Source organism: Mesoplodon mirus (genome assembly GCF_964341445.2).
Source record: "Mesoplodon mirus genome assembly, chromosome: 18".
Lineage (NCBI taxonomy): Eukaryota > Metazoa > Chordata > Mammalia > Artiodactyla > Ziphiidae > Mesoplodon > Mesoplodon mirus.
This window is the reverse complement of record NC_138994.1, coordinates 64,855,063-64,882,809: the sequence shown is the minus strand read 5'-3', so window position 1 is coordinate 64,882,809 and position 27,747 is coordinate 64,855,063. Positions and strand designations below refer to the sequence as shown.

General features: G+C 39.6%; 1 protein-coding gene across 3 annotated transcripts in view; it reads left to right on the top strand.

Annotated features, from left to right (window-relative positions):
• The window catches only part of ANKFN1 (ankyrin repeat and fibronectin type III domain containing 1), a gene marked incomplete at both ends in the record, with an annotated part of 278,167 nt that overhangs the window by 196,400 nt on the left and 54,020 nt on the right, over positions 1-27,747 (top strand). For 2 of the 3 annotated variants that reach the window (XM_082603571.1, XM_082603573.1), the window contains 5 exons: positions 13,721-13,811; positions 19,192-19,299; positions 26,428-26,527; positions 26,819-26,951; positions 27,427-27,543. In XM_082603571.1, coding sequence (XP_082459697.1) covers positions 13,721-13,811; positions 19,192-19,299; positions 26,428-26,527; positions 26,819-26,951; positions 27,427-27,543 — 549 coding nt within the window. Of the gene's footprint in view, positions 1-3,726; positions 3,825-13,720; positions 13,812-19,191; positions 19,300-26,427; positions 26,528-26,818; positions 26,952-27,426; positions 27,544-27,747 lie in introns of all 3 variants that reach the window. The other variant, XM_082603572.1, reaches the window with a different exon arrangement.

Here is a 27,747-nt window from a genome sequence, read left to right as displayed (position 1 = left end):
TTTCCAGAAGTGAGCAGAAGCTCCTTTCTTTATGTCAAGAGTCCATCGACCCAAGGAAGTACACAGAGGGGAAAAAACTATATAGGTTGCCCCAGAATAGACTGGCCATTCCAACATGGAGAATTTTTTTCCTTCCATGTAGATCTTCTCTTTCTCTAGACCCTTCCCCCTTTGAAACCTCGACATATTATAAGATCTAATTAGACTTAAATGCTTAAAACTTTCTATTAACTCCTAAAGAAGAACACACCTCCCTACAAACCTGTTTCTATTTGTTTTTTTTTTTTATTGTTGTTGTTTTTCAAGAAGCCAGGCCCTCTTTTCCACCTGAAACATGCTTTATAGAACTATTCCAATAGAACATGACAGGGGCTTCCCTGGTGGCGCAGTGGTTGAGAGTCCGCCTGCCGATGCAGGGAACACGGGTTCGTGCCCCGGTCTGAGAGGATCCCGCATGCCACGGAGCGGCTGGACCCGTGAGCCATGGCCGCTGAGCCTGCGCATCCGGAGCCTGTGCTCCGCAACGGGAGAGGCCACAGCAGTGAGAGGCCCACGTACCACACACACACAAAAAAATAGAACATGACAGCTTTCATTCAAAAATAAATTGTTGTTTCTTCAGAAATTTTAAAGATTGCACTTTTGAGCACCTTTTCTTTAATCATTTCTCAAATAATCTGGTCTTGTTCCCACTAATCCCTAGCTCTTCTTTTGGGATGTTACCCTGAATCCTTAGCCTGAAAATCAGAAGCTCTTGATCCTCAGTCTTGGGCTTGGGGCTTCACCACATCAGTGAACCATGCATGTCTCAATGGCAACCAAAGATATTTTTGTTTCTAGAATTTTCCTATATTCTTTGTTCTTTCTAGATGTCCTCGCACATGTGCTACTAATTTTCATTTTGTTTGTGATAATTCCCTCAATGACAGCTCTTTTTCCTTTGGCTTAAAGTCATATGCAACACTATTCTCTGATTACAGACCCTCTAATTTGACCTTCAGAAACTTGGCCTTTTCAAGACCTAGTAGCTCACAGGCACAATTAAACATCTGGGGAAACCATCATACATACATACCCATAGACATGTAACACATATATTAAAAGACATACATATATATGTTTTAGAATATGTGTTTATAATAAGGTATAGGCTTGATGTGAGAGTAAACATACAACCTTAATCGTTTGAGTCTAATTAGATTTTACAATATGCCTAAGGGCTTCAAAGGACAAGAGTCTGGAGAAGGAGAAGATTCACATGGAAGAAAAATATCTCCATGTTGGAAAAGCAGTCTATTCTGGATGTGTGTGTGTACATATGTATATGCATAGAATAAAACAAATATGTAGGTATTTATTTGTACAATATTTAGTAAGCATTTTCTATGCACCAAGCATACAGATCCAAGTGTGGATCTAGAGAGGGAAAAAATGACCAACACTTTTCTTATGCTCAAATTTCTCACAATCTAACAAGAAAAAGAAGCATAATATATGTGTAATAAATCTTGTTTTTATATAAACTAAGGACTTTGGGAACACAGAAAAGATGTATTTAATCAATGATTCCTGAGGAATTTAGAGCATTAGTAGGGCTTTGACAAGCAAAGGTTGGAAGAGGAACACAAGACAGAGGCATAAAAATGCACAGAATAATAAATAGATAACAAGGACTCTGCTTTGGGAAATGGCAGGACATACGGATAGTAGAGTAAGGCTGGGACTGGATTATGAAGGTCTTTGAATGCCTTGTTAGGGTTTCATTTTACTTTGGAAATCAACTGGACACTATGAAAAGATTTTATGAGGAGAAACCAAACAATTAGATCTGCATTTTAAAACTACAACTCGGGCTATAGTAAGAAGATTGTATATAAGGATAAGGAGATAAACAGAAAAATCAATTAGAGTTTATCAATTAGGCCTACAAAAAATCAGTTGCAGAGTTGATGCTCATGATTATAAGGGTCTGCTCTAGAATAGCTCCAGTGTGAGGGGGAGAGGGAAATTTATGGGAAACATTTAAAAATAGAACCTACCGGGTTTAGTAATCGACTGGTTGTGAGGAATTGGGGAAAAAGAAGAGGCAGGATGCACTGAGTTTTGGGGTTGGTTGACTGGATGTGTGGCAGTGCTAAATGAGCTAAAATTAAGAAAAACAGAGGAGAAACATATTTCGGTAAGGAAAGGTACTTAATGGAGTACTTGCACTCAAGTGGAGTGGGGACACTCAGGTGGAAATTTACAGAAAGAAGTCAGAGCTCCAGAGAGAAGCTAAACCTAGAATTACAGTTTCAAGAGTCATTGTTGGAGCCATAAAAGTGGATAAGGTCACTACCTGGGACAAGCATGTGGAATGAAAAAGGAGCCAAACCCTCAAGGAACAACACATCAAAGGACAAAGAAAGGGAGGAACCAAGGAGAGCCTGAAAAGAGGGAATCAGGAGGTAGAAGCAGCAGAGGACAGGGTGCAACCGAAACCAAGGGGAAAGAAGGTTGCAAAAAACGGGGGAGGCCAAAGGGGCAGGATTTCCCAAGAAGAGGCTGTTGTGGATGATCAACGCACTAGGAATTTTAGGAGAGCAATTTCAAGAGAGTGAGGATAGCAAGCTCGATTCCCAGGAGCATAATGAAGAGAAGCAGAGGATGCAGGGCCAGCAACTCTGAACAGAGGGATTGTGTGACTCTAGGGGAACAGCGGGATTTAGAGATGGTTTGGCTTAATTTTGAAGTATTTAAGTGTCATAGAGAATATAATTTAAATCTTAAGGCCTATAGCTTGTCATCATGAGGTTTAGAAATATGCAGGCCTTGTCTTCCATGTGACTGAAGCTCCTGCTTCGTTTAGGATTGCCTCAAATCCTGCCGTGTGTAAACGGTCACTTAAGACACTTTTTACTGATGATGTACAATTTCTCTCTCCTGACCACGGTTTTTACAACCAGTGGAAAATGTTATGAAAGACCATGTCTCACAGTAAAATGGGGTGTGACAATTTGGGTGTTAAGATTTAACTGTGAATGAACACCCACTTTGGGGACGTCAGGTGTGTGGGGAGCACCAAAGAGATCAGCCACAAATCCCAAATTCTCCAGCTGAAAAGAAGCCTAATGAAAAAGCCTGGAAGACAATATCAGGGAGGAGAATGAAAGCCAGGGGAGCAGCATACGACACACTAAAGGAAGAGGGTGATTCCAGAAGGAAAAGGAGTCAAATTATGTGGAAGGAAATGAAAGGAGGCTTCTTCACTTGGGATAAGAATGCCCCTGGGAGCTTGAAGGAGCACTCTCAGCAAAATGGTGAAACAGAAACCAGATGTGGGGAACAAACAGAAGGTAATATCCTAATGAGCCCTTCACTTCTCACACGAAGTAAATAACTTATCTTCTACATACAATGAACTTTTATATATAAGGTGCCTGCGCATGTGTGTCTATATACATATATACATACATACACATTAAGGTATATTATTCACTGTTGAATGATTACTTTTTCCCCCGCCTTTGTTTTAAAAAATAATGGTGAACTTGGAAATTGACTTATGCCGAGGAGAATTGTTAGATGTGCCAATATAGGGAAAAGAGGGTAAACTTACTGTTTTTGAGAGAGATTATATGCTAGAGTTTCTATGATGCTTCTTGGTAGATGACTATTCTCTCTCTTTCTTTCTTTTTCTCTTTCCCTCCCTCCCTCCCCCTCTTCCCCCCTCCCCTTTCCATCCAGTGGAATGGAGCATGTCTAAAGACTTTTGTCCTTTGGCTGGAGAAATCATCATGGAAAACCTGCAGACCCTGAGATGCACGATCACAGGACTTACAACGGTAAATACCAAATCCTCCTGTTAGACTTCCCATTCCCCTACCCCTGATGTTTGTGCTGGGATATTCATAGCAAATGCCTACTTTGGAAGCAACAGCCAACGCCCAGTCCCCTGGCAACAACTGCCACTCGTTAAGCGTGATATGTCTGGTATCCATAATCTGAACCCCACAAAGGGGTGAGCAGGCAGCATGAACCACTTTGTAAGCTGCCATGTTCTACAGAGATCAGAAAAAGACTGGCCTCATGCAAGCCTTGAAAGCTGCTGCTTTCTGGATCACAGTCTAATCTTTGGGGAGGGATCAAAGGCTCTATGAGATCCAATTCTGACTCCCTGTCTGATGGTAAAAATAATAGCTTCATCTAACCCTCATCCCCACAGCCTCAGTTGAGATCAGTCATCAATTGGAGTCACACAATTTCCTGAGAGAAACCCTTTTCCCTTGATTAAAAAAAAAAAAAATCTGCCCAAATGTGCTTTCACAAAAAAGAAACTATATATGGTGGCACTACATTTCTCAGTAACCTGAGCCAATTTAAACTGTGAATGAAAAACTGGAACAGACTGCGCTTATCTGTTTAACCAATCTAAACTTAAATGTTAATTATTTATAGAACTATAAACCATATAAGCATATGAAATGCAGAAAATAAAAACACCTAACAAATCAGTCCAGACTGGAACAAACCCTATATTTCCTCAAACAATTAAATGCAACAAAACTGGATCATCAAAATCTTTTTAACTGAAAAAGATTTTAAGTAAACTTAAATTAAACCTGTACTTTTTTATCCTATTCAAATAATTAATATCTTAGGACCTTCATATGTGACAGGTAGAAGGAGAATTTTCTTGTTGTTTTTCTAAAAGGTTAGTCAATTAAAACAGTTATCTGTAAAGCATAATCCTGAAGCCCAGAATTAAAAATCTGTGTTAGGTTGCACCTCTTCAAGTTTGAACCAGCTTATTCTAACAGAATTCTTGGTGGTTGGGTCACCATCACAGAATCTTAAATTTTAAGTCTTACTTACACGTCTACACCAGGGGCCGAAACAGTGGATTAGCAGAGCAAACAAACCCCTGAATGGGTGGCCCCTAGAGATGCTACTGTCATGTGATTCCCAACCCTATAGCTCACATGACGGAAGAGGGGCAGAGAGAACCCGAGGGAATTTCCGCTGCTTAAAAGAAAAAGTGGACTTCCGGGTAAGATGGCGGAAGAGTAAGACGCGGAGATCACCTTCCTCCCCACGGATACACCAGAAATACAGCTACACGTGGAACAACTCCTACAGAACACCTACTGAACGCTGGCAGAAGACCCCAGACCTCCCAAAAGGCAAGAAACTCCCCACATACCTGGGTAGGGCAAAGCGGAGAGATCCGCACACAGAGGATCTGTGCCGAGCGGCACTCACCAGCCCGAAAGGCTTGTCTGCTCGCCCGCCGGGGCGCGCAGCGCTGGAAGCTGAGGCTCGGGCTTCGGTCAGAGCGCAGGGAGAGGACTGGGGCTGGCGGCGAGAACTCAGCCTGAAGGGGGCTAATGTGCCACAGCTAGCCGGGAGGGAGTCCGGGAAAACTCTGGAGCTGCCGAAGAGGCAAGAGACTTTTTCTCCCCTCTTGGTTTCCTGGTGCGCTAGGAGAGGGGATTAAGAGCGCTGCTTAAAGGGGCTCCACGGACGGGCGCGAGTCGCGACTGAAAGCGCGGAGCCCAGTGACAGGCGTGGGACGCTGGGGCTGCTGCTGCCGCCGCCAAGAAGCCTGTGTGCGAGCGCAGGTCACTGCCCACACCGCCCTTCCGGGGAGCCTGTGCAGCCCGCCACTGCCGGGGTCCCGGGATCCAGGGGCGGCTTCCCTGGGAGAACGCACGGCGCGCCTCGGGCTGGTGCAACGTCACGCCGACCTCTGCCGCTGCAGGCTTGCCCCGCACTCCGTGCCCCTCCCTCCCGCCCGGCCTGAGTGAGCCAGAGTCCCCGAAGAGGCTTCTCCTTTAACCCTGTCCTATCTGAGCGAAGAACAGACGCCCTCCGGCGACCTACACGCAGAGGCGGGGCCAAATCCAAAGCTGAGACCCAGGAGCTGTGAGAACAAAGAAGAGAAAGGGAAACCTCTCCCAGCAGCCTCAGAAGCAGCGGATTAAAGCTCCACAATCAACTTGATGTACCCTGCATCTGCGGAATACATGAATAGACAACACATCATCCCAAATTGAGGAGCCCGGAGTCAGTGCTGTGCCTCTGAGGTGGGAGAGCCAACTTCAGGACACTGGTCCACAAGAGACCTCCCAGCTCCACATAATATCAAACGGCGAAAATCTTCCAGAGATCTCCATCTCAACACCAGCACCCAGCTTCACTCAACGACCAGCAGGCTACAGTGCTGGACACCCTGAGCCAAACAACTAGCAAGACAGGAACACAACGCCACCCATTAGCAGAGAGGTGGCCTAAAATCATAAAAAGTCCACAGACACCCCAAAACACACCACCAGACGTGGACCTGCCCACCAGAAAGACAAGATCCAGCCTCATCCACCAGAACACAGGCACTAGTCCCCTCCACCAGGAAGCCTACACAACCCACTAAACCAACCTTAGCCACTGGGGACAGACACCAAAAACAACAGGAACTACGAACCTGCAGCCTGCAAAAAGGAGACCCCAAACACAGTAACATAAGCAAAATGAGAAGACAGAAAAACACACAGCAGGAGAAGGAGCAAGATAAAAACCCACCAGACCTAACAAATGAAGAGGTAATAGGCAGTCTACCTGAAAAAGAATTCAGAATAATGATGGTAAAGATGATCCAAGATTCTATTTCCCAGATCCAAAATCTTGGAAATAGAATAGACAAAATGCAAGAAACAGTTAACAAGGACCTAGAAGAACTAAAGATGAATCAAACATCGATTAAAAACACAATACATGAAATAAAAAATACTCTAGATGGGATCAATAGCAGAATAACTGAGGCAGAAGAACGGATAAGTGAGGTGGAAGATAAAATAGTGGAAATAACTGCTGCAGAGCAAAATAAAGAAAAAAGAATGAAAAGAACAGAGGACAGTCTCAGAGACCTCTGGGACAACATTAAACGCACCAACATTCGAATTATAGGGCTTCCAGAAGAAGAAGAGAAAAAGAAAGGGACTGAGAAAATATTTGAAGAGATTATAGTTGAAAACTTCCCTAATATGGGAAAAGAAATAGTTAATCAAGTCCAGGAGGCACAGAGAGTCCCATACAGAATAAATCCAAGGAGAAATACGCCAAGACACATATTAATCAAACTGTCAAAAATTAAACACAAAGAAATCCTATTAAAAGCAGCAAGGCAAAAACAACAAATAACACACAAGGGAATCCCCATCAGGATAACAGCTGATCTCTCAGCAGAAACTCTACAAGCCAGAAGGGAGTGGCAGGACATACTTAAAGTGATGAAGGAGAAAAACCTGCAACCAAGATTACTCTACCCAGCAAGGATCTCATTCAGATTTGATGGAGAAATTAAAACGTTTACAGACAAGCAAAAGCTGAGAGAGTTCAGCACCACCAAACCAGCTTTACAACAAATGCTAAAGGAACTTCTCTAGGCAAGAAACACAACAGAAGTAAAAGACCTACAATAATGAACCCAAAACAATTAAGAAAATGGGAATAGGAACATACATATCGATAATTACCTTAAATGTAAATGGACTAAATGCTCCCACCAAAAGACACAGAGTGGCTGAATGGATACAAAAACAAGACCCATCTATATGCTGTCTACAAGAGACCCACTTCAGACCTAGAGACACATACAGACTGAAAGTAAGGGGATGGAAAAAGTTATTCCATGCAAATGGAAACCAAAAGAAAGCTGGAGTAGCAATTCTCATATCAGACAAAATAGACTTTAAAATAAGGACTACTAGAAGAGACAAAGAAGGACACTACATAATAATCAAGGGATCGATCCAAGAAGAAGATATAACAATTGTAAATATTTATGCACCAAACATAGGAGCACCTCAATACATAAGGCAAATACTAACAGCCATAAAAGGAGAAATCGACAGTAACACAATCATAGTAGGGGACTTTAACACCCCACTTTCACCAATGGACAGATCATCCAAAATGAAAATAAATAAGGAAACACAAGCTTTAAATGATACATTAAACAAGATGGACTTAATTGATATTTATAGGACATTCCATCCAAAAACAACAGAATACACATTTTTCTCAAGTGCTCATGGAACATTCTCCAGGATAGATCATATCTTGGGTCACAAATCAAGCCTTGGTAAATTTAAGAAAATTGAAATTGTATCAAGTATCTTTTCCGACCACAATGCTATGAGACTAGATATCAATTACAGGAAAAGAGCTGTAAAAAATACAAACACATGGAGGCTAAACAATACACTACTTAATAACGAAGTGATCACTGAAGAAATCAAAGAGGAAATTAAAAAATACCTAGAAACAAATGACAATGGAGACACGACGACCCAAAACCTATGGGATGCAGCAAAAGCAGTTCTAAGAGGGAAGTTTATAGCAATACAATCCCACCTTAAGAAACAGGAAACATCTCGAATAAACAACCTAACCTTGCACCTAAAGCAATTAGAGAAAGAAGAACAAAAACATCCCAAAGTTAGCAGAAGGAAAGAAATCATAAAAATCAGATCAGAAATAAATGAAAAAGAAATGAAGGAAATGATAGCAAAGATCAATAAAACTAAAAGCTGGTTCTTTGAGAAGATAAACAAAATTGATAAACCATTAGCCAGACTCATCAAGAAAAAAAGGGAGAAGACTCAAATCAATAGAATTAGAAATGAAAAAGGAGAAGTAACAACTGACACTACAGAAATACAAAAGATCATGAGAGATTACTATAAGCAACTCTATGCCAATAAAATGGACAACCTGGAAGAAATGGACAAATTCTTAGAAATGCACAACCTGCCAAGACTGAATCAGGAAGAAATAGAAAATATGAACAGACCAATCACAAGCACTGAAATTGAAACTGTGATAAAAAATCTTCCAACAAACAAAAGCCCAGGACCAGATGGCTTCACAGGCGAATTCTATCAAGCATTTAGAGAAGAGCTAACACCTATCCTTCTGAAACTCTTCCAAAATATAGCAGAGGGAGGAACACTCCCAAACTCATTCTACGAGGCCACCATCACCTTGATACCAAAACCAGGCAAGGATGTCACAAAGAAAGAAAACTACAGGCCAATATCACTGATGAACATAGATGCAAAAATCCTCAACAAAATACTAGCAAACAGAATCCAACAGCACATTGAAAGGATCATACACCATGATCAAGTGGGGTTTATTCCAGGAATGCAAGGATTCTTCAATATACGCAAATCAATCAACGTGATACACCATATTAACAAACTGAAGGAGAAAAACCATATGATCATCTCAATAGATGCAGAGAAAGCTTTCGACAAAATTCAACACCCATTTATGATAAAAACCCTGCAGAAAGTAGGCATAGAGGGAACTTTCCTCAACATAATAAAGGCCATATATGACAAACCCACAGCCAGCATCGTCCTCAATGGTGAAAAACTGAAACCATTTCCACTAAGATCAGGAACTAGACAAGGTTGCCCACTTTCACCACTCTTATTCAACCTAGTTTTGGAAGTTTTAGCCACAGCAATCAGAGAAGAAAAGGAAATAAAAGGAATCCAAATTGGAAAAGAAGAAGTAAAGCTGTCACTGTTTGCAGATGACATGATACTATACATAGAGAATCCTAAAGATGCTACCAGAAAACTACTAGAGTTAATCAATGAATTTGGTAAAGTTGCAGGATACAAAATTAATGCACAGAAATCTCTGGCATTCCTATATACTGATGATGAAAAATCTGAAAGTGAAATCAAGGAAACACTCCCATTTACCATTGCAACAAAAAGAATAAAATATCTAGGAATAAACCTACCTAAGGAGACAAAAGACCTGTATGCAGAAAATTATAAGACACTGATGAAAGAAATTAAAGATGATACAAATAGATGGAGAGATGTACCATGTTCTTGGATTGGAAGAATCAACATTGTGAAAATGACTCTACTACCCAAAGCAATCTACAGGTTCAATGCAATCCCTATCAAACTACCACTGGCATTTTTCACAGAACTAGAACAAAAAATTTCACAATTTGTATGGAAACACAAAAGACCCCGAATAGCCAAAGCAATCTTGAGAACGAAAAATGGAGCTGGAGGAATCAGGCTCCCTGACTTCAGACTATACTACAAAGCTACAGTAATCAAGACAGTATGGTACTGGCACAAAAACAGAAAGATAGATCAATGGAACAGGATAGAAAGCCCAGAGTTAAACGCACGGACATATGGTCACCTTATCTTTGATAAAGGAGGCAGGAATGTACAGTGGAGAAAGGACAGTCTCTTCAATAAGTGGTGCTGGGAAAACTGGATAGGGACATGTAAAAGTATGAGATTAGATCACTCCCTAACACCATACACAAAAATAAGCTCAAAATGGATTAAAGACCTAAATGTAAGGCCAGACACTATCAAACTCTTAGAGGAAAACATAGGCAGAACACTCTATGACATAAATCACAGCAAGATCCTTTTTGACCCACCTCCTAGAGAAATGGAAATAAAGACAAAAATAAACACATGGGACCTAATGAAACTTAAAAGCTTTTGCACAGCAAAGGAAACCATAAACAAGACCAAAAGACAACCCTCAGAATGGGAGAAAATATTTGCAAATGAAGCAACTGACAAAGGATTAATCTCCAAAATTTATAAGCAGCTCATGCAGCTCAATAACAAAAAAACAAACAACCCAATCCAAAAATGGGCAGAAGACCTAAATAGACATTTCTCCACAGAAGATATACAGACTGCCAACAAACACATGAAAGGATGCTCAACATCTTTACTCATTAGAGAAATGCAAATCAAAACTACAATGAGATATCATCTCACACCAGTCAGAATGGCCATCATCAAAAAATCTAGAAACAATAAATGCTGGAGAGGGTGTGGAAAAAAGGGAACACTCTTGCACTGCTGGTGGGAATGTGAATTGGTACAGCCGCTATGGAGAACGGTATGGAGGTTCCTTAAAAAACTAGAAATAGAACTACCATATGACCCAGCAATCCCACTACTGGGCATATACCCTGAGAAAACCATAATTCAAAAAGAGACATGTACCAAAATGTTCATAGCAGCCCTATTTACAATAGCCCGGAGATGGAAACAACCTAAGTGTCCATCATCGGATGAATGGATAAAGAAGATGTGGCACATATATACAATGGAATATTACTCAGCCATAAAAAGAAATGAAATTGAGCTATTTGTAATGAGGTGGATAGACCTAGAGTCTGTCATACAGAGTGAAGTAAGTCAGAAAGAGAAAGACAAATACTGTATGCTAACACATATATATGGAATTTAAGAAAAAAAATGTCATGAAGAACATAGGGGTAAGACAGGAATAAAGACACAGACCTACTAGAGAATGGACTTGAGGATATGGGGAGGGGGAAGGGTAAGCTGTGACAAAGTGAAAGAGCGGCATGGACATATATACACTACCAAATGTGAGGTAGATAGCTAGTGGGAAGCAGCCGCATAGCACAGGGAGATCAGCTCGGTACTTTGTGACCGCCTGGAGGGGTGGGATAGGGAGGGTGGGAGGGAGACGCAAAAGGGAGGGGATATGGAAACATATGTATATGTATAACTGATTAAATTTGTTATAAAGCAAAAAAATAAAATAAATTTAAAAAAAAAAAAAAAAAAAAAGAAAAAGTGATATGGTGATAAAAATGGAAAACCCTCCATAGAGAGTTTCTCTAATATCTGAACTAATTTTTTACAGGGATTAAGTTTTTCCAGTTCGTCATCCAATGAGAGCAACACAGATACTATCCTAATCACATAAAAGCCTAGAAGTAGATTTACACTTCACAGAATCTCCATATCCTTGAGGTACCTAGCAACCCATTTTTAATGTTATAAAAATCAAGTTTATAATATGGTAAGGCCATGACTATTAAATCCCTAGCAAAGGCTCTACAACGACTGCTATATTTTTTTAACTTCAAACACCACTTTACAAATTTTGCAAGCAATGCTTTAACAAGTGCTGACTTCTAAAATACCCCTTTGGGTTCATCAGAAAAAGAAATTCCTCAAAGCAAAAATATAAAAGCATAAAACATTTAAAAATATTATAAGCAAACAAAAAACAACTCCTTAATTTTTTTTTAATTGAAGTATAGTTTATTTATAATGTTAGATTAGTCTCGGGTGTAGAATGTAGTAATCCAATATTTTTATAGATTATACTCCATTTAAAGTTATTAGAAAATATTGGCTATATTCCCTGTATTATACATTATATCCTTGTATCTTATTTATTTTTTACCTGGTGGTTTGTACCTCTTAATTCTCTTCTACTATCTTGCCCCTCCCCTCTGGTAACCACTACTTTGTTCTCTACATCCGTGAGTCTGTTTCTTTTTTGTTACATTCCCTAGTTTGTTTTCCTTTTCAGACTCCACATATAAGTGATATCATACAGTATTTGTCTTTGTCTGACTTATTTCACTAAGCATAATAACCCTCCAGGCCCACCCATGTTGTTGCAAGTGGCAAAATTTCACCCTTTTTTATGGCTGAGTAATAATCCATTGTGTGTGTGTGTGTGTGTGTGTGTATAATCACATCTTCTTTATCCATTCATCTGTTAATGGACACTTAGTTTGCTTCCATACCTTGGTTATTGTAAATTATGCTGCTATGAACATTGGGGTGCATATATCTTTTCAAATTGGTGTTTTGTTTTCTTTGGATAAATACCCAGAAGTGGAATTGCTGGATCATATGGCAGTTCTATTCTTATGTTTTTGAGGAGCCTCCATACAGCCACAAATCCTTAATTCTTTTTTTTTTTTTTTTTTTTTTTTTTTTTTTTTTTTTTTTTTTTGCTGTACGCGGGCCTCTCACTGTTGTGGCCTCTCCCGTTGCAGAGCACGGGCTCCGGACGCACAGGCTCAGCGGCCATGGCTCACGGGCCCAGCCGCTCTGCGGCATATGGGATCCTCCCAGACCGGGGCACGAACCCGTATCCCCTGCATCGGCAGGCGGACTCTCAACCACTGCGCCACCAGGGAGGCCCAAATCCTTAATTCTTAATGTCATAAAACATTAAAGCATATAAACCATTGTTTTAATAATGGTTTTAAAACTGAAGTAGCATCAAAGAATTAATTTTTTAAATGTCTGAATAACTGAGAAAAGGATATCTATTGCAGCATTATTTATTTAGCATAAAATGTGGAAACAATCTAAATGTCCACTAATGAGGGATTGGTTAAATGAATGACTGTGTTTATCCAAAGTGAAGTACTATACAACTACTAAAAGAATGAAGCAGATCTTTAATTATTAATCTGAAAAGATGTTCATTACAACTTGTCGATCTTGTAAAGCAAGTTGATCAGCTAGAAAAAGGTGATAGTAGTTGCCGCTGGGGAGGAGAAAATAAGGAAAAAGAGGTGAGAGTGAGAAATTGCAGGTTTTGGTAAACCTTACAGAACTATGACTTAAAAATTGGCGTATAATGGTTTGGGGAAGGTCAGGAAAAGCAACCATGATATTCCAATTTTGAAAAAAGAAAGCACAAAAAAACTAAGAGGGCACCCCAAATATGTTTAGTATCATGTAAAAACATAATAGTCAAGAAAAGCTAGAAGGCTAAAGTATGGGTAGTGGGATGAACAAGTTCATCAGACACAGAATAAAGCTTCTAGGGTAAAACTGACTAAATAAAATTCCCAATGCATCATTCTCTCTATTTCGATACTTTGCAGGGCCAACAGTATTTTGTTCAAGTCTCGGCTTATAACATGAAAGGATGGGGACCTGCTCAGACCACGACACCAGCATGTGCCTCTCCTTCTAGTAGGTGGTGGCTGTGAACTCTCTCAAGCCTGGCCAGACTCCAACTCCAATTCCATCCTCAGGATGCCATTGCCATTCCCTCTCCCCACTGCTTGGGACTAATAAGACCTCCTCAGAGTAGCATCTGGCCACATAATGAATGATTCCTCTGCAGAAATGTTCCCCTGGGAGGCAACTCAGTGGAATGAAAGAAGAGGGAATTTGGAACCAGCAAGACTGAATTTGATACCCATTATACCTTTTATTAGCTGTGTGGCTTTCAAAATTTACTGAAAGTCTCTGAGTCTCAATTCAACATCTGTAGAATGGGTCCGATCATACCCTTCACAGGGCTTTTGTGGAGATGTACTGAAATGGCACAGTAGGACTGGCTGGCCCAGAGTACATGCAGTCCATTTTAGACCTCACCTCCCCTTCCTCACCAAAAGTCTGGCAAATCTTACTTACATTCTGTCAGAAGAAAAGCTTTCTTATTAACAGGCACTCTGATACACTCTGCCACAAACAGAAATCTATAATATTTATAATGGTGGCTGAAAAACCCAGCAAAGCCCCTTCTCATTATTTTAAACTTAATAATTTATGTCTGGTGTATTTGGTAATTCTCTATTAACCAGAAAATTTAATTAACAAGAAGAACATCTCCAGACATACTACATGATAGATTTTTCTGCATAATGAACCTATTGTTCTGAATTATATTTTATTTTAGAAATCTTCACCAATGGGATCATTTAAAATGGTATCATACACTTCTTGTGAAAGTGCAAACTGCTCCATCCTTTGTGGAACACAATGTACCATATTATATCAGCTGCTATAAGAGCATTCATTTCTTTTTACCCTAGAATTATACATCTAAGAATCTAACCTAAAGAAACAGATGCAGACACACAATCATGAACAAATATGTGCACTGCAGCAATATATTGATATAGTGAAATATCATGTGTGGTGGGGAGAACAAATATCCAATATTAACTCTGTGGTTAAATAAAGTATGATATATATAGATCCATACTATAGAATAAAGTGCAACCCCTAAAAATGGTGTTTTAAGAAACGATTCATTGTATAGAAGAAATTCTTATAAGTTTTATGTAAACAAACATCATAATTTTTTTCACATAACATTTAAACTGTGAGTTTGACTTATAATTAGGTAGGTGTGTCTGCATATAACTATTAAAATTTAACAGCAGATATTTGGGTCATGAGATTATGGGCTCTTTAGTTTCCTACTTTATATATTTTTGTATTTTTCAAGTATTGCAATAACCCTTTGCCCAGGAAAAACCACGAATCAGGTGGTATATTATGGGCTTTCACATTCAGTGTCTCACTTAAACCTGACAACAGTCATTGTTCCCATCTTGTGGATAAGCATCATCATTATCATCTGTATCACCATCAACATCAGAGCTAACATTTATAAAACTCATTATATGCTGCATGTTAATCTAAGAACTTTACACAGATTAACTCAATCTTCATAACAAACCTATTGAGGTGATTTTTATTATTTTACTGATGAGGGAGCTATTAATGCTGAGGTACATACACATATACATACAGCCCAACAACAGAAAACTAGCAAGCACTGAAGCCAGGTCCAAACCCCATGTTCCTTGCTCTTAACCACTATGCTGTCCTCCTCCTCTATTAATAAGGAAACTAGGATTCAGAGAGGGTGTTGCCTTGCCTGGGGTCACAACTTTGGTAACATGGCTGAGCCAGGATTCAAGTCTGAACTAGTGAAGACTCTGCGGTGGTAGCCAATGCCCTGCTATCAGTCAGACAATCAGACCAAAAGCCAGCCAACCATTCCTGACCACTGCCTCTGGTGGATTCAGCTAGCTAAACCAGGCCATACAGAGCCTTGGACCACAAATCCCGGGGATCTCTAAGACGCCTAAGTCCCCTAGCATTTGATGATTTAACTATTCCAGTCTTACTTGGATATCTTTCTTACTGAAGACTTACCAGAAACACATACGGGGAATATTGGAAGATCAAGATACTTTGGGAACCCATCTCATTCTACGGGGGTAAAAAGAGTATGCATTTTTGGAGGTGGAGGGACAGAAGGGATAGAAAAGCAGAAAAAAAAAAAATTAGACCTGAAGGTGGGTCAGAGGGAAACCCACTCCAAACGCAGACCCCATGCAAATTCTGATCTGCATGATGAATTTACTTATAAACACCAGATGTCCCGGTTCTATAAACTTCTCAGACACTCTCCCTCAGAGCCCATTTGAAGAGCTCTCTCCAGAATGAAAAGAACAGTTGTCCAGGTCTGGGAAGAGTTACTTATTACTTGGTAATTAACGTAGCAAATGGCAACACTTTCTAAAAGAGCACATTTGATTAGTAGGGGTATCTGGCAAAGAACTGAAATCCAAACATGTCATTACAGTCACTGCAGACATGCCATGTCACTTGGAAAGAACAATATAAAAACTCTGGTTCTATTTATAAACAGAGTATGACATTGTGATGTAACGTGTATCAGTATTCAGATATTTACTAGAAGACAATGTATTCTAACATGACAGAATAATTGGAAATTTGGTAATATGTTCCAGTAAGCTATAAAACTTTTAAAAATATTTTTACAAAAGGCCTGAATGTGTTTTTATAGACTTATGTTATATGGTATGGTACATAATAAGAGAAAAGGACCCAGACAGGCTTGTCTGAGTTACGATCAGGAAAGCCCTGATATCACCAGTGAATGTAAGCTCTGAATTGCATTGCATTGCAACCGAAGTGTCTCATTACCAGAACAGTGAACAGTATTATGTGGCATGATCTGCTCTTTTCCTACCACACTAAGTTTATTCCTGTCAGGCTCCTGATTTCTTAATATATTTTCAATTTTCTCCCTCATCCCTAAAGTCTCCTATTTTATGTAGTCATCAGAACCTTCCAAACATCTATGAGAAAGACTCATTCTTTCCAAAAACCTTGGCATCATGTCCAGTGCTCACTCGGGCTGCAATTTAGCATTAGCAATTTTCTAATGTCTCATAAAGTCATCAGCTCAAGCTCACCTCTGATGTAATAGGCCTCAGCTGAAAGAGCCAGGTCCACCTCACCTCCCCCCGCATTGATGGCAGTATTAGCACTCATTAGAATGTATTAGCATGTTCAGGGCCATATAGTAATTCAGTCCCCCAGGAGTCTTACTCAAGCCAACAACATTGCTCATCTTATCTGAGTACTTCAGATACATTCATCCAACTAAGGAAATAAACTCATAATGGCCTTTGGGAATACATGAGAGCAATGTTTATTCTCACTGTGTCCAGATACCAGGGAAACTATAGATAGTCCAAGGGCCACTTGGAGTTCGTTCCCTCAAACATTTCCAAATTTCCCAGTAAAAGATCTTTCCTAGCCCATCCTACGTGAACACCATCATGCTTCTAGTCACAATGCCTCACCAACATTTAATGAGCATCTCCAATGTGCCCAGAATGGTGCTTTACTTACAGTATTTCTTTGAAACCACAAATAACCTAAAAAGAGACTCAAAAGCTCACTTTACAGAGAAAAAACCTGAAGCAAAGAGAAATTAAGTCACAGTTTCTGCCAACAAAGAACAGAGTCCACAGAAAGCACCTATGCCAATTCCCTGTCTCCAGAGTTGACCACAACTAAGCCACACCACACAGACTCCAACCAAACTCTGACCCTCCTTCTCAAAAGAAAACAAAAACAAAAACATGTCCATGGTATAAAGAAGTGAGCACTATACGGAGGGTCATGAGACTATGTTATAGTCCTGGCTATGCCACCATCACCACCAAGCTGAAAAATTTAGAACTGGAATGGTTATCTCTGGGCCTCAGTCTTCTAAGAGGTACAATGAAGACGGGTGCATGGGGGAAGGTGGGAAGGAGGAGGAATTAGAAAATCTCTGAGGCCTTCCTCTTCGAAGGGAATTACCTGCTAAGGTAAGAAATGATGTTTCCATACCCACCACTCAGGAAGCTAACTTTCCAACAACGAGTTCCCTTCTTTTTAAGTTATTATTTACATAAGGCTTTCCACGTAACACTGCACTGGAGAGCTAATACACCTCTCATCTAACCCTCACAAAAATCCTGCGAGATAGACACGATACTCCTTTTTCATGCTACAGAGTAGAGGCCCTGTCAGTGTAAGTAATTTGTTTTACAGACACTGAGCTAGGAATCAGAAGAACCAGGGCTCAGACCCAGGTTTATCTGACTCCAGAACCTGCATTCTTTCTAACTATGTTGAACTACTCGGCCTTGGATGGACCAATGTGGAATGCTTTTACCTAACTTTAACTGTCATGGCATCTGCTTAAGTTTCTAAACAAGGGAGACTCCATATTTTAAAATAACTCTAGGTGGAGGGAATTTGAAACTTGTTCAATTAGAATTTAAGCCTCAAATATACTTGTGAACTAACTGGCTTTTCTCGAGAAGAATGTCTAGCAATTTTAGAGAAAGCATTCCAACCAAGAAGCACTTAAAGTTGTTGCTTTTGAAAGATCCAGAAAGTAAAACCAGGGGAAAGAGAATAGGGATGGACTATGAAATGACTGACCTGCCGAAAAAAGTATCTAGAGTTGGAGACAGCAGAATTATAATCTTGACATTAGTCCCATACGGGTTATTACTCTTGATATCATTATAGCCAAATGGAATGAAAATAGAAGGGGGAGAAAAATCTCAGTGGGTACTGCAATTTAAATTTGCCATGTAAGCTAATACTGTATATTTAGAGACTGAGCAGACAGGGTGGTTGGTGGCTCCGAGTATGTGCAGGAGTTGCTGTGCCAGCTAACCAAAGCAGACATTCATTAGAGCAAAATGTAGATTTCCATTTCTTGGCATCTGACATGGGCTCTTTCCTTGGAAAGAAATGTCAATTTGGCCAAACGTGTCAAACCTACAATAAAAGCATTGGGACCGTGGATTTCATCTAGTCTGCACATTCCCACCCCTTTCTTTCCTACTGTGGAAATCCAGTGGCGACTTGGGGTGCTGAGTGGAGAGGTGACAGGGGAACTGATTAGGACACAGACGCTGAAAAGGAGGGTAAGGAGCTGGGGGAGGGGAAATTGGACTCCCAGATTTCTCTATTTTCTTTGGGCTTTCAATTACCGTTTTCTCTTGCCTTAAAACTGCCCAACACAAGAAACCAACCACAATTACTGTTTTGCACAGGGCCTGAAAAATGGCAGCTTCCAAACCCTTGGTAATGCCTGCTAGCCGTGCAAGTACTGGGTGCTCATCCACACAGTCTGTGGGTAGTAGGAGCAAAATTCAGCTCCCGAGGCAGTGCAGGGAAGAGGCCTCCCCTACTTGAAAATTTTACTCTGTTTGTTTCTTTTGTTCAATAGACTGGAAAGACTATGACGACAGAGCGCCTAGACACAGGGGACAGCGTGAAGTTTTGGAAGGTCTGCTGCAGCAGGTCCGAGCCCTTCATCAGCATTATAGTTGCCGGGGTAAGGATAAAAATCTGTGCTGGGCCATCGGCTGAGGTCTCGGTGGCGCCGGTAATTTTAGCAGTTTCCTAACTGGGTCATACCTTCTCATTCATCAGGGAGGGAGAGAGATATTAATATTTGTACATCTGGAATCACTTTACAGCACTATCTTACTTTAACCCTTCAGAAGAGCCTTCCCTCTCCCTTCCTTCCCGTCCTCTGTCTTTTGCACCCTCACTCCACAGGAACAGTCTGAAAACGAGCACAGGAAAAACTGCAGCTGCCATTAGTTCCCTTCCCTTTAAATCGTACCCTCACAAAACTTCTCAGTGTGCTGAGTCTTCGGGATATTCACCCTCAAACTTTTCACCTGCAACAAAAATGCTGTGAACATCCCTGAGGAAGCACAACCAATTATAACAGCAACAATAATATTAAACTTTTGTGTACATTGATTATAAAATTTACATACAATTCACATCCAATATCTCTTTTTCATCCTCGTTTTTGGCAATTATCACTGAGGCCAAGTGACTTGACCAAGGTCACAATGCCAAGAAGACCAGAATCAAGACACCAACGTAGGTTTTCTGTCTCCAAGCCAGTCTTCCTGCCACACCTCGGTTTTGTCTCCCGCCCTTACATCAGGACAGGGCACTGGATTTTAATCTCCCCCTGAATTTTAATCTTCCCCTATACTACTGCTCAAGAGAAAGTAGAGCATAAGTTCTCTAGACCTAGCCAACAACACCCAGAAAATCTCTGAGAAGCTTTAAAAAGATTACTTTCTACTTGGGCTGTTCAAATGGGACAGGGTCAGGTTTCTGATCTGTGTAATGATTCGTGGAGCAGGCACTTAGTTCTATTTGGAGAATTAAAGTTCCATAAAGTTTTCATTTTCCATGCTCCTTCACCCATCACATCTCTAACTGCATTGTACTCTCTAGATTCAGGGCACCGCAGGACCAGCTAGGTTAATAATCTATGGTTGAAACTAAGAAATGCTAAATGAGTTTTGACTAGGTATAAAGAAATCATACTTAGCATTAGCAAAAAGTTGTTCCCAATTGCTGTATAGCTATGACAACAGAGCCCTTCAGAAATGCTGGCTATAGCTAGAAATGAGGGCAACTGTTTGCAAGAAAATAATGTTCTAATGAGTGGGTGGTTCATTAGGAGATGTAAATATGCATGGAAGAGGCTTAAGAAGGAAACCCAAGTGGGATTTCACTCCCGGATCTCTAGGAAAACTTTACCCAGACCAGGGACTTCAACATTCCACACCGACCAAAGTACACTCAGTCCTCAGTTATCCAGGGCCCATTTAACCAGGACAGGCATTATCTAGGCTCCTTTCTCTTCTGCCTCTCCATCATTTCCCTGCCCATTGGTTCCTGCATGGCAGGCAAAAATAATGAAGCAATTGGACAGATTATTCTCTGCAACTCATAAGCCACTTTGTGTTTGGTCTTTATCAGAGGGGGAAAGCTAAAACTACTCATGAGAATGAGGGATTATTTTTTATATTATCTGAGGATTTAGATGTTCTCCCCAATACTACTGGATTACATTCCAATAATCAAGAAATGATTGTCTAGACAGCCCAATTATTTCTATGGTTTCCATCCAAGTTTTATCATGTACCTATTTTCACCCCACAGGGATGTAAATATACACACAGTATCAAGAAAGATTTAAGTAAGGCATAAGGTAGAACTTCCCAAAAGGGAGGAATATTTTTATATTGAAATGTACTTTGGACATTTAAACAGTACCCAAAGTGTGTTCCACATAAGAGTGGTTCTATAAGATGCTCATCTGAAAAAGGGTCTCTAGTCAAGTATATTTGGAAATTGTTACATTATATATCCCTCTCTAGGAAATGTAAAATAGACATTAAAATATTACAGACTCTAATAAAAAGAAATTTTGAATTTGGTTAAGCAGGCATTTTCCAAACTTACCTGGCCACTGTAAAACATTTTTTACAGAATTAGTGTTCCAAGCCGCAAACTTTGGGGAACACCAGGATAAAAGAAATGACCTTCCGAGATGATACAACATAAATCTCTCTAAATCTAAAAGGATAAATTAAGGATAATTAGGTACTACATACAGAAAACTACAAAATTGTTATTTAAAATAAACTATATTGATACTACGTGGCTTACAAATTTTATAATTAGAAAAAACAATTATTTCAAACCCCAGTTCACCCACTTACTGTGTGTACTTAAGAAGAACATTTAACTTCTCTGAGCTATAGCTTCCCTATCAGAAAAAAACCAGCATAATAATATGTATCTTTCAGGACTGTTACAAGAATTAAATTAGATAATGTATTAAACTCATCTGGCATGAGTAGGCACTCTGCAAACTCTAGCTTATTGTTTTCATTGTTCTTCCAAATGAACAATGAGGTGCTCTCCAGCCTCAGCACTTTATATGTCCTAGAATTAAAGTATAATCATTGACTCCATTGTAATGAGCCTGGAGTACTCAATAAATACACAGCATATTCTAAATGCAGAACTAATAATAAAACATCCCTTCTCCTACCAAAGCCCTGCATGGGGGATACCAAAACCCACACTAATTTCTCTATTTTTGGCTAAAGAACTGGCCATAGCTAATTCGCATCTTTAGTACTGGGATGGAAATTCAATGGAGCTGTTGAGTGGCCTTTATTGTCCACAGGGTTGATGCCCTGACATACATAATGAATTATAAAGAAGTCAACTGTGTCCACTAAAGCAGTCCCCTACAGGAGTGAATTTCAATTATCATCCAATTTTTCAACTGGCAAACATTAATTGAAACACTGTCTCCTATGTGTTAGGTGCTAGACATACCAGTATGAATAACATAAGCTCTCTATGCTCCAAGCACTTAAAAGCTAAAGATCTGCTGCATTCAGAGTCCAGAAATCTAACCATTGCTCCAGAGCCCTGAACTAAGCAGAGACAGAATAGAAGCCACAGTGGTTCTTAGGAGAAAAGTGAGTTTAGACCTTGTATCAGTCAAGATAGGCTATATCATGCTGTAGTATCCAAATGACCCCCAAAATATTTATTTCTCCCACATGCTATAGGTCTACCACTGGTTGGCTGAGGGCTGCCTGTCTTTCTGTCTTGTCATGATCCTCTTTCTGGAAATATATTTCAGCACCCATGGGAGAAGGAAAAGAGACTCTTGAAGGTGTCATATGGACAAGACTTTATAATTTACACTCAAAATTCATTGGTAAAACTGGTCACATGGCCCCAACCCAACCACAAGAGCTCCAAAGGTACAAGTGTATTGTACCACGTGCCCAAACTGGAGACCTGGAATACCTGACATTTTCATGGGCCCCTTTCCCAACTGGTAGTAGCATTTCTCAGTTTTCTCTTCTTTTAGTCTAATTTTTTTAGTTTAGTTTTCATTTTTATTTAAGTTATATGTGACTATACTCTGAAGCCAGACTATGTGGGTTCAAATACAGGCTAGACATTTACAAATCTGCATGACCTTAAGCAAGTTGCCAGCTTCTCTATACCTCACTTTGCTCACTTGTAAAATGCAGATAAGAATTATATAAACCTGTCAGCCATCTGAGGACTGAATTACTTAAAATAAGTAAAGAACTACGAAGAACTTTATTATGAACGAAAAAACAATTTCTCCCATCCTCCATTTTCTATTCCCTAGAGGCTCAATTATTTTGATATTTTCTCCATATCTCTAAATAACAGGCTTATATTGCTAATTCTTGATTTTTAAAAAAATATACAAAGTAGAATTGGTCCTTCATTAAAATGATTTGTATGTTAAAAATATACGTATATATATAGTTATTATCTCACTAAGGAAGATGAGTATTTCTCTTTTTTATCCCTCCACCCTCTTATACGCACATGTAATTCCTACTCCCTCATCCTCCTAATATAGTCATTTTAATAAGATCAATATTTACTGCTAACATTATAATGACCATATAAATTTTATGATTATTTTCCTTTCCTGGATAACTTGTTCCCTCTGTAGATAATAATCAACTTTTATTATGTGCTTTTTTATTTTTCCATGTGGTTATAATGAATTAATCCCCAAGCTATTCTCCAGTTCTATCAATTTTCTCTCAATACAATCAGATACATAAGTATTGTTTCAAATGGCATCTTCTTAAAGAAACCTCTCATAGAGTCCTCTGACCTGCTCCAGTCTAGCCTGGTTACTGGCTGCCTCTATGTCTGTTACTTACTGGCACCCTAGGATCTCCTTTCACCACCACATTGAGGACTCTTCTTGCCACTCTCCAATACTGGATTTCTTCTTTTTTGTTTACCATCTCTTCCTTTTTCTGGGGTTTGTCTGCCATTGGTGGAGCCTTTCCTCTAGTAGCTTCCTGTCAGGATACTTGGGAGCTAATTTTTGGATACATTAAGTGTCTTAAGATGTATTTATTCTATTTAATATTTATCTAGGATAAATAAGAATAAGTATAGAAGTGGATAAGTATAGTATTCCCAATTGAAATAATTTTCCTTCATATTTTGAAGGTGTTGCTTCATTGCCTTCAAGCTTTCAGTGCTGAAAAGTCTGATACCATTCTGATTCCAGAAGTTTTATATGAAATCTACTTTTTCCTACCCTGGAAGGTTTTAAGTTTTCTTTTTACCTTCAGTATTCTAAAATTTCACTGTTATGTACCTTCACGTGGCTCTATTTTTGTCTGTTGTGCTGCACACTTGGCAAGCTCTTTCAATACAGAAACTTATAGCCTTCAAGTATGGGGGATTTTCTTAAATTATTTCTTTAATTATTTCTTCCCCTCCTTTTGCTCCGCTCTCTCCTATGAGAACTCTTCTTCAGATACTGAACCTCATGGACCAGCCCTTTAGGTATTTCCCCCCCTCCTACTTTCCACCCTCATGTCTCTTTGCTCCACTTTCTTGCAGATTTCCCCAACTTTATTTTCTATTTGGTTTTTCAGACTTTGATAACGTATTTTTAATTTCCAATGTTCTCTATTGTTCTCTGAATATTTCTCTTACAGACCTTTATCTTTTTTACAAGGATGCAGTGTCTTTGCTTGTCTCTCAGGCTATTAATGACAGGCTTTGTTTCGTTTTATGTTTTCTTTTCTCAACATGGTCTCCCCTCTAAATTGCTTTTGTTTGTTTTTGGCCTGTGTTTTTTCTGTTACATGCTTTTCAAACTGCCTATTGATCCTTGGATGTGTACTCAGATTTAAGAGAAGAGAACTCAATTGCTGTTGGGAAGCTCTGAGCACATGGATAGGGCTCCTTGCTTATACAGATCACTGTAGGGTGATCTAGCATGGCCTTATCTTTAGGAAAGCAGTAAAGCCAATGTCAGAATCTTTAGGTGTACTCTTACACTAATCAGAGTCTCCAGAGATGCTTCTTCCAGTGTTCTGCCTGGAGACTATAAATTTGAGTACCACTGTTCCAAGAGTCCAGTGGGGATATATTCTGTATGGAAACTTTCATTTAATCCACCTGTTTTCAGTACATACCACTCCCTCCCTCCATTTTTTAACCATACACCGTATCTTTCACTCTAAAGATCTCTGTTTTTCTGCTTTCCAGAGAATATGCTACTAGCTTTCTTCTAGAGTGGGGAAAGGGTAGGAGAGGATATTTAGAAGTCTAACTACTTTTTAAACAGATTTCAACAAAACTCCCTGATTTTAGCTCCACATTCACCACTCTTCCAGCAGTATATGGTGCCCATGGGTGAGTCAGGTTACTTCTCAGCTTTCTCAGGTCTGCTAAATCCATCTGTCCATCTGCTTTGTAGCTAGCAAAATTCACTTGCTTTTGTCTCCTTTCCCATCTCTTTGTCTTTACAGATTTATGTCACTTCCTCTTTTTTAAATCTCTTTACTCTGCTTTTAGTAAGATTTTGGGAGAGAGCAGTATGTGATAAATAAGTTCAATATGCTGCCTTTAATCAGAAGTCCCAGCAGCATTATTTTCAAGTAGACTATAACCAGTAAAATACATGTTCAAGTTAGAAAAAAATGCTTTTGCTTTGTTCTGCCAGGAATAACCATTACCAACACAAGCTTGAAACTGGCATGAGTGCTTGTGTCAATCAGCTCATTCCCAACTGCTCCTATAGGATCATAGGCAGAGCCACACTGGGCCTCAGCCATGGGCCATTCGCCCATGATATGGACCATATTCTCATCCCCAGTAACATGTCTGTCAGGAGTTTGGTGATGACCCCAATAACCTCAGCTTCCCTTCATTAATTACATTTAAGATGAGAATTAAATCAGTGGTCATCTAGTTCAGCTCTAGGGAGCACAGTATGCAAAGACTGCTACAGGAAATCTACTACTTTTATCAGTGAGAGCTCCAGTTGTAAATAAAAGAGCTAAACAGAAGCAACGGATGATGTGTTCATCACTGTAACCATAGAACCTAACATATAGTAGCGTACCAATAAATATTTCAGTGAACAAATGTTTGTTTTTCTGGGTACTGCCTTTATCTTGGACAATCCACTTAACCTCTCTGTCTCAGTTTCTTCTTCCGAATAATGAGGATAATCATGCCTATGCCTACAACTATTTCTGTAAGCCAACATACACACTGGAAAAAACTACCCCAGAATGCTAGCAGTGGTTCTGCTAACGTGGCAGGATGATATGGGTGGGGTTTTGTTCTTTTTTCCTATGCTCCAGACTTCCTGCAATGTGCCTATATTAATTTTATAATGAAAAAAAAAATTTAATGGAATATGCAGACTAACAAGAAGAGCTTTGCCAACATTGAGAAGTATGTGACTATTAAAAGGCAATAGGAGCTGGGGACAAAAGTTGATCGTGTTTCTTCAGATCCCACCTCATAATAAATAAGGAGAATATAAACAAAACACCTAAGTGACTTCACCTGGAGTTATAAGTGTTACTCATTTCCAACATTTTTGAGGAGCTGTTCATTAATTAACTACTGGCATCTCAAGATACAAAAGCATCTTGATGGAATGAATGAGCTGAATCCCTACATAGGAAACTGAGTATAAGTGACACTGAGGGGACAGGAGACAGAAAGGGAAAAAGGTGGGAAGAAGGCACTGAGAGTGTTGTTCTTCCAGTGGAATTTACACTGTATTTTTTTTTCTGTGTTCCAGAAAGTTCAAAATTACAAACCACGGGCCGCAAGCAGTCAGTCTCTAGGAGCCTGAAACACCTATTCCATTCCTCAAACAAGTTTGTGAAGACCTTGAAACGGTGGGTCCTATGTAGTTTTTCCAGGAAGTCTGAGCTTCTCAGGAATCTGCTGTTTTTGGTTCTGAGAGGAAACTTGGTAGAAATTTCCTTTTTTTATTATTAAGAGAATACACAATTCACTTTTCTTCTGAAAATTTGGACAAGATAGCCAATAAATTTGTGGTATTTAAGAATATGCTCATAGGTATATTTTAAATTATCTTTTATCACGTCCAAAAATATTTTTTCCATGATCCAGGCTTGGAGGAGAAGATGATTGAGGACAAGTTTTATTTTTCTTTTTCTTTTTAGGGGACTCTACATAGCTGTTATATTTTATTACAAAGACAATATGTTAGTCACCAATGAAGATCAAATACCGATTGCTGAAGTAGATGACTCTCACACCAGTTCCATTACACAAGATTTTCTGTGGTTCACAAAGGTATCCTGAGTTCTAATTTTATTCTTCCCCACTTTGCACCAAGTCTGTGCATAAATCTCTGAAACTTTAGTTGAGGGGTTGAGGGGTGTCCAGTGATCAAAATATTGGGGTGGGAGTAAATTATCTCAAAGGTCTCTTTCAGCCCTGATTTGCCCTATGTCGTTAAAAATGCCAAAATAGTATCTACGCTACATTTTCAAAGCAAAGAAGCTTCCATCCTGTCAGACTGTGTCTCCACTATTCTGAGTTATGGGATCATTTGGCAAAGACTAAAATGTGAATCTGGTTGTTTCATTAACATTCAGATCTTTTTCCAATTGGACAGAGATCAAAAAGTTGTTTTGCATGCATCTGAAAATGGACTGGAGAACAAACATGAAGGGTCAGGTTTCCTTCTCCCTACATTGCTTTGATGCCACAACCTAAATCATGTACTGGCTTGGGCAATGATATGACTTCGTGACTTCTTTTGCAGCTGTCTTGTATGTGGGAAGATATAAGGTGGTTGAGGAAAAGCACACCTATCTCCATGTCCTCATCCACAGTACTACAAACTCGGCAGAAGATGATTGCAGCAACAGCCCAGTTACAGGTGAGGGGCCAGGTTTCAATCCAGACCTCCAAGGAAATTTTAGAAAAACATGTCAGTTCAGTTACCAATCCTACCTGGAAAGGATATATGAAGTCTTCTTGGACAGTTTGAGCTGCACACCTGCCTTTGTAGGGAACCTGTGCTTTTGGCAGTCTCCTGGAAGAGGAACAGGGGTCTAACCTGAAGAGTCTAAGTGTGAACAAG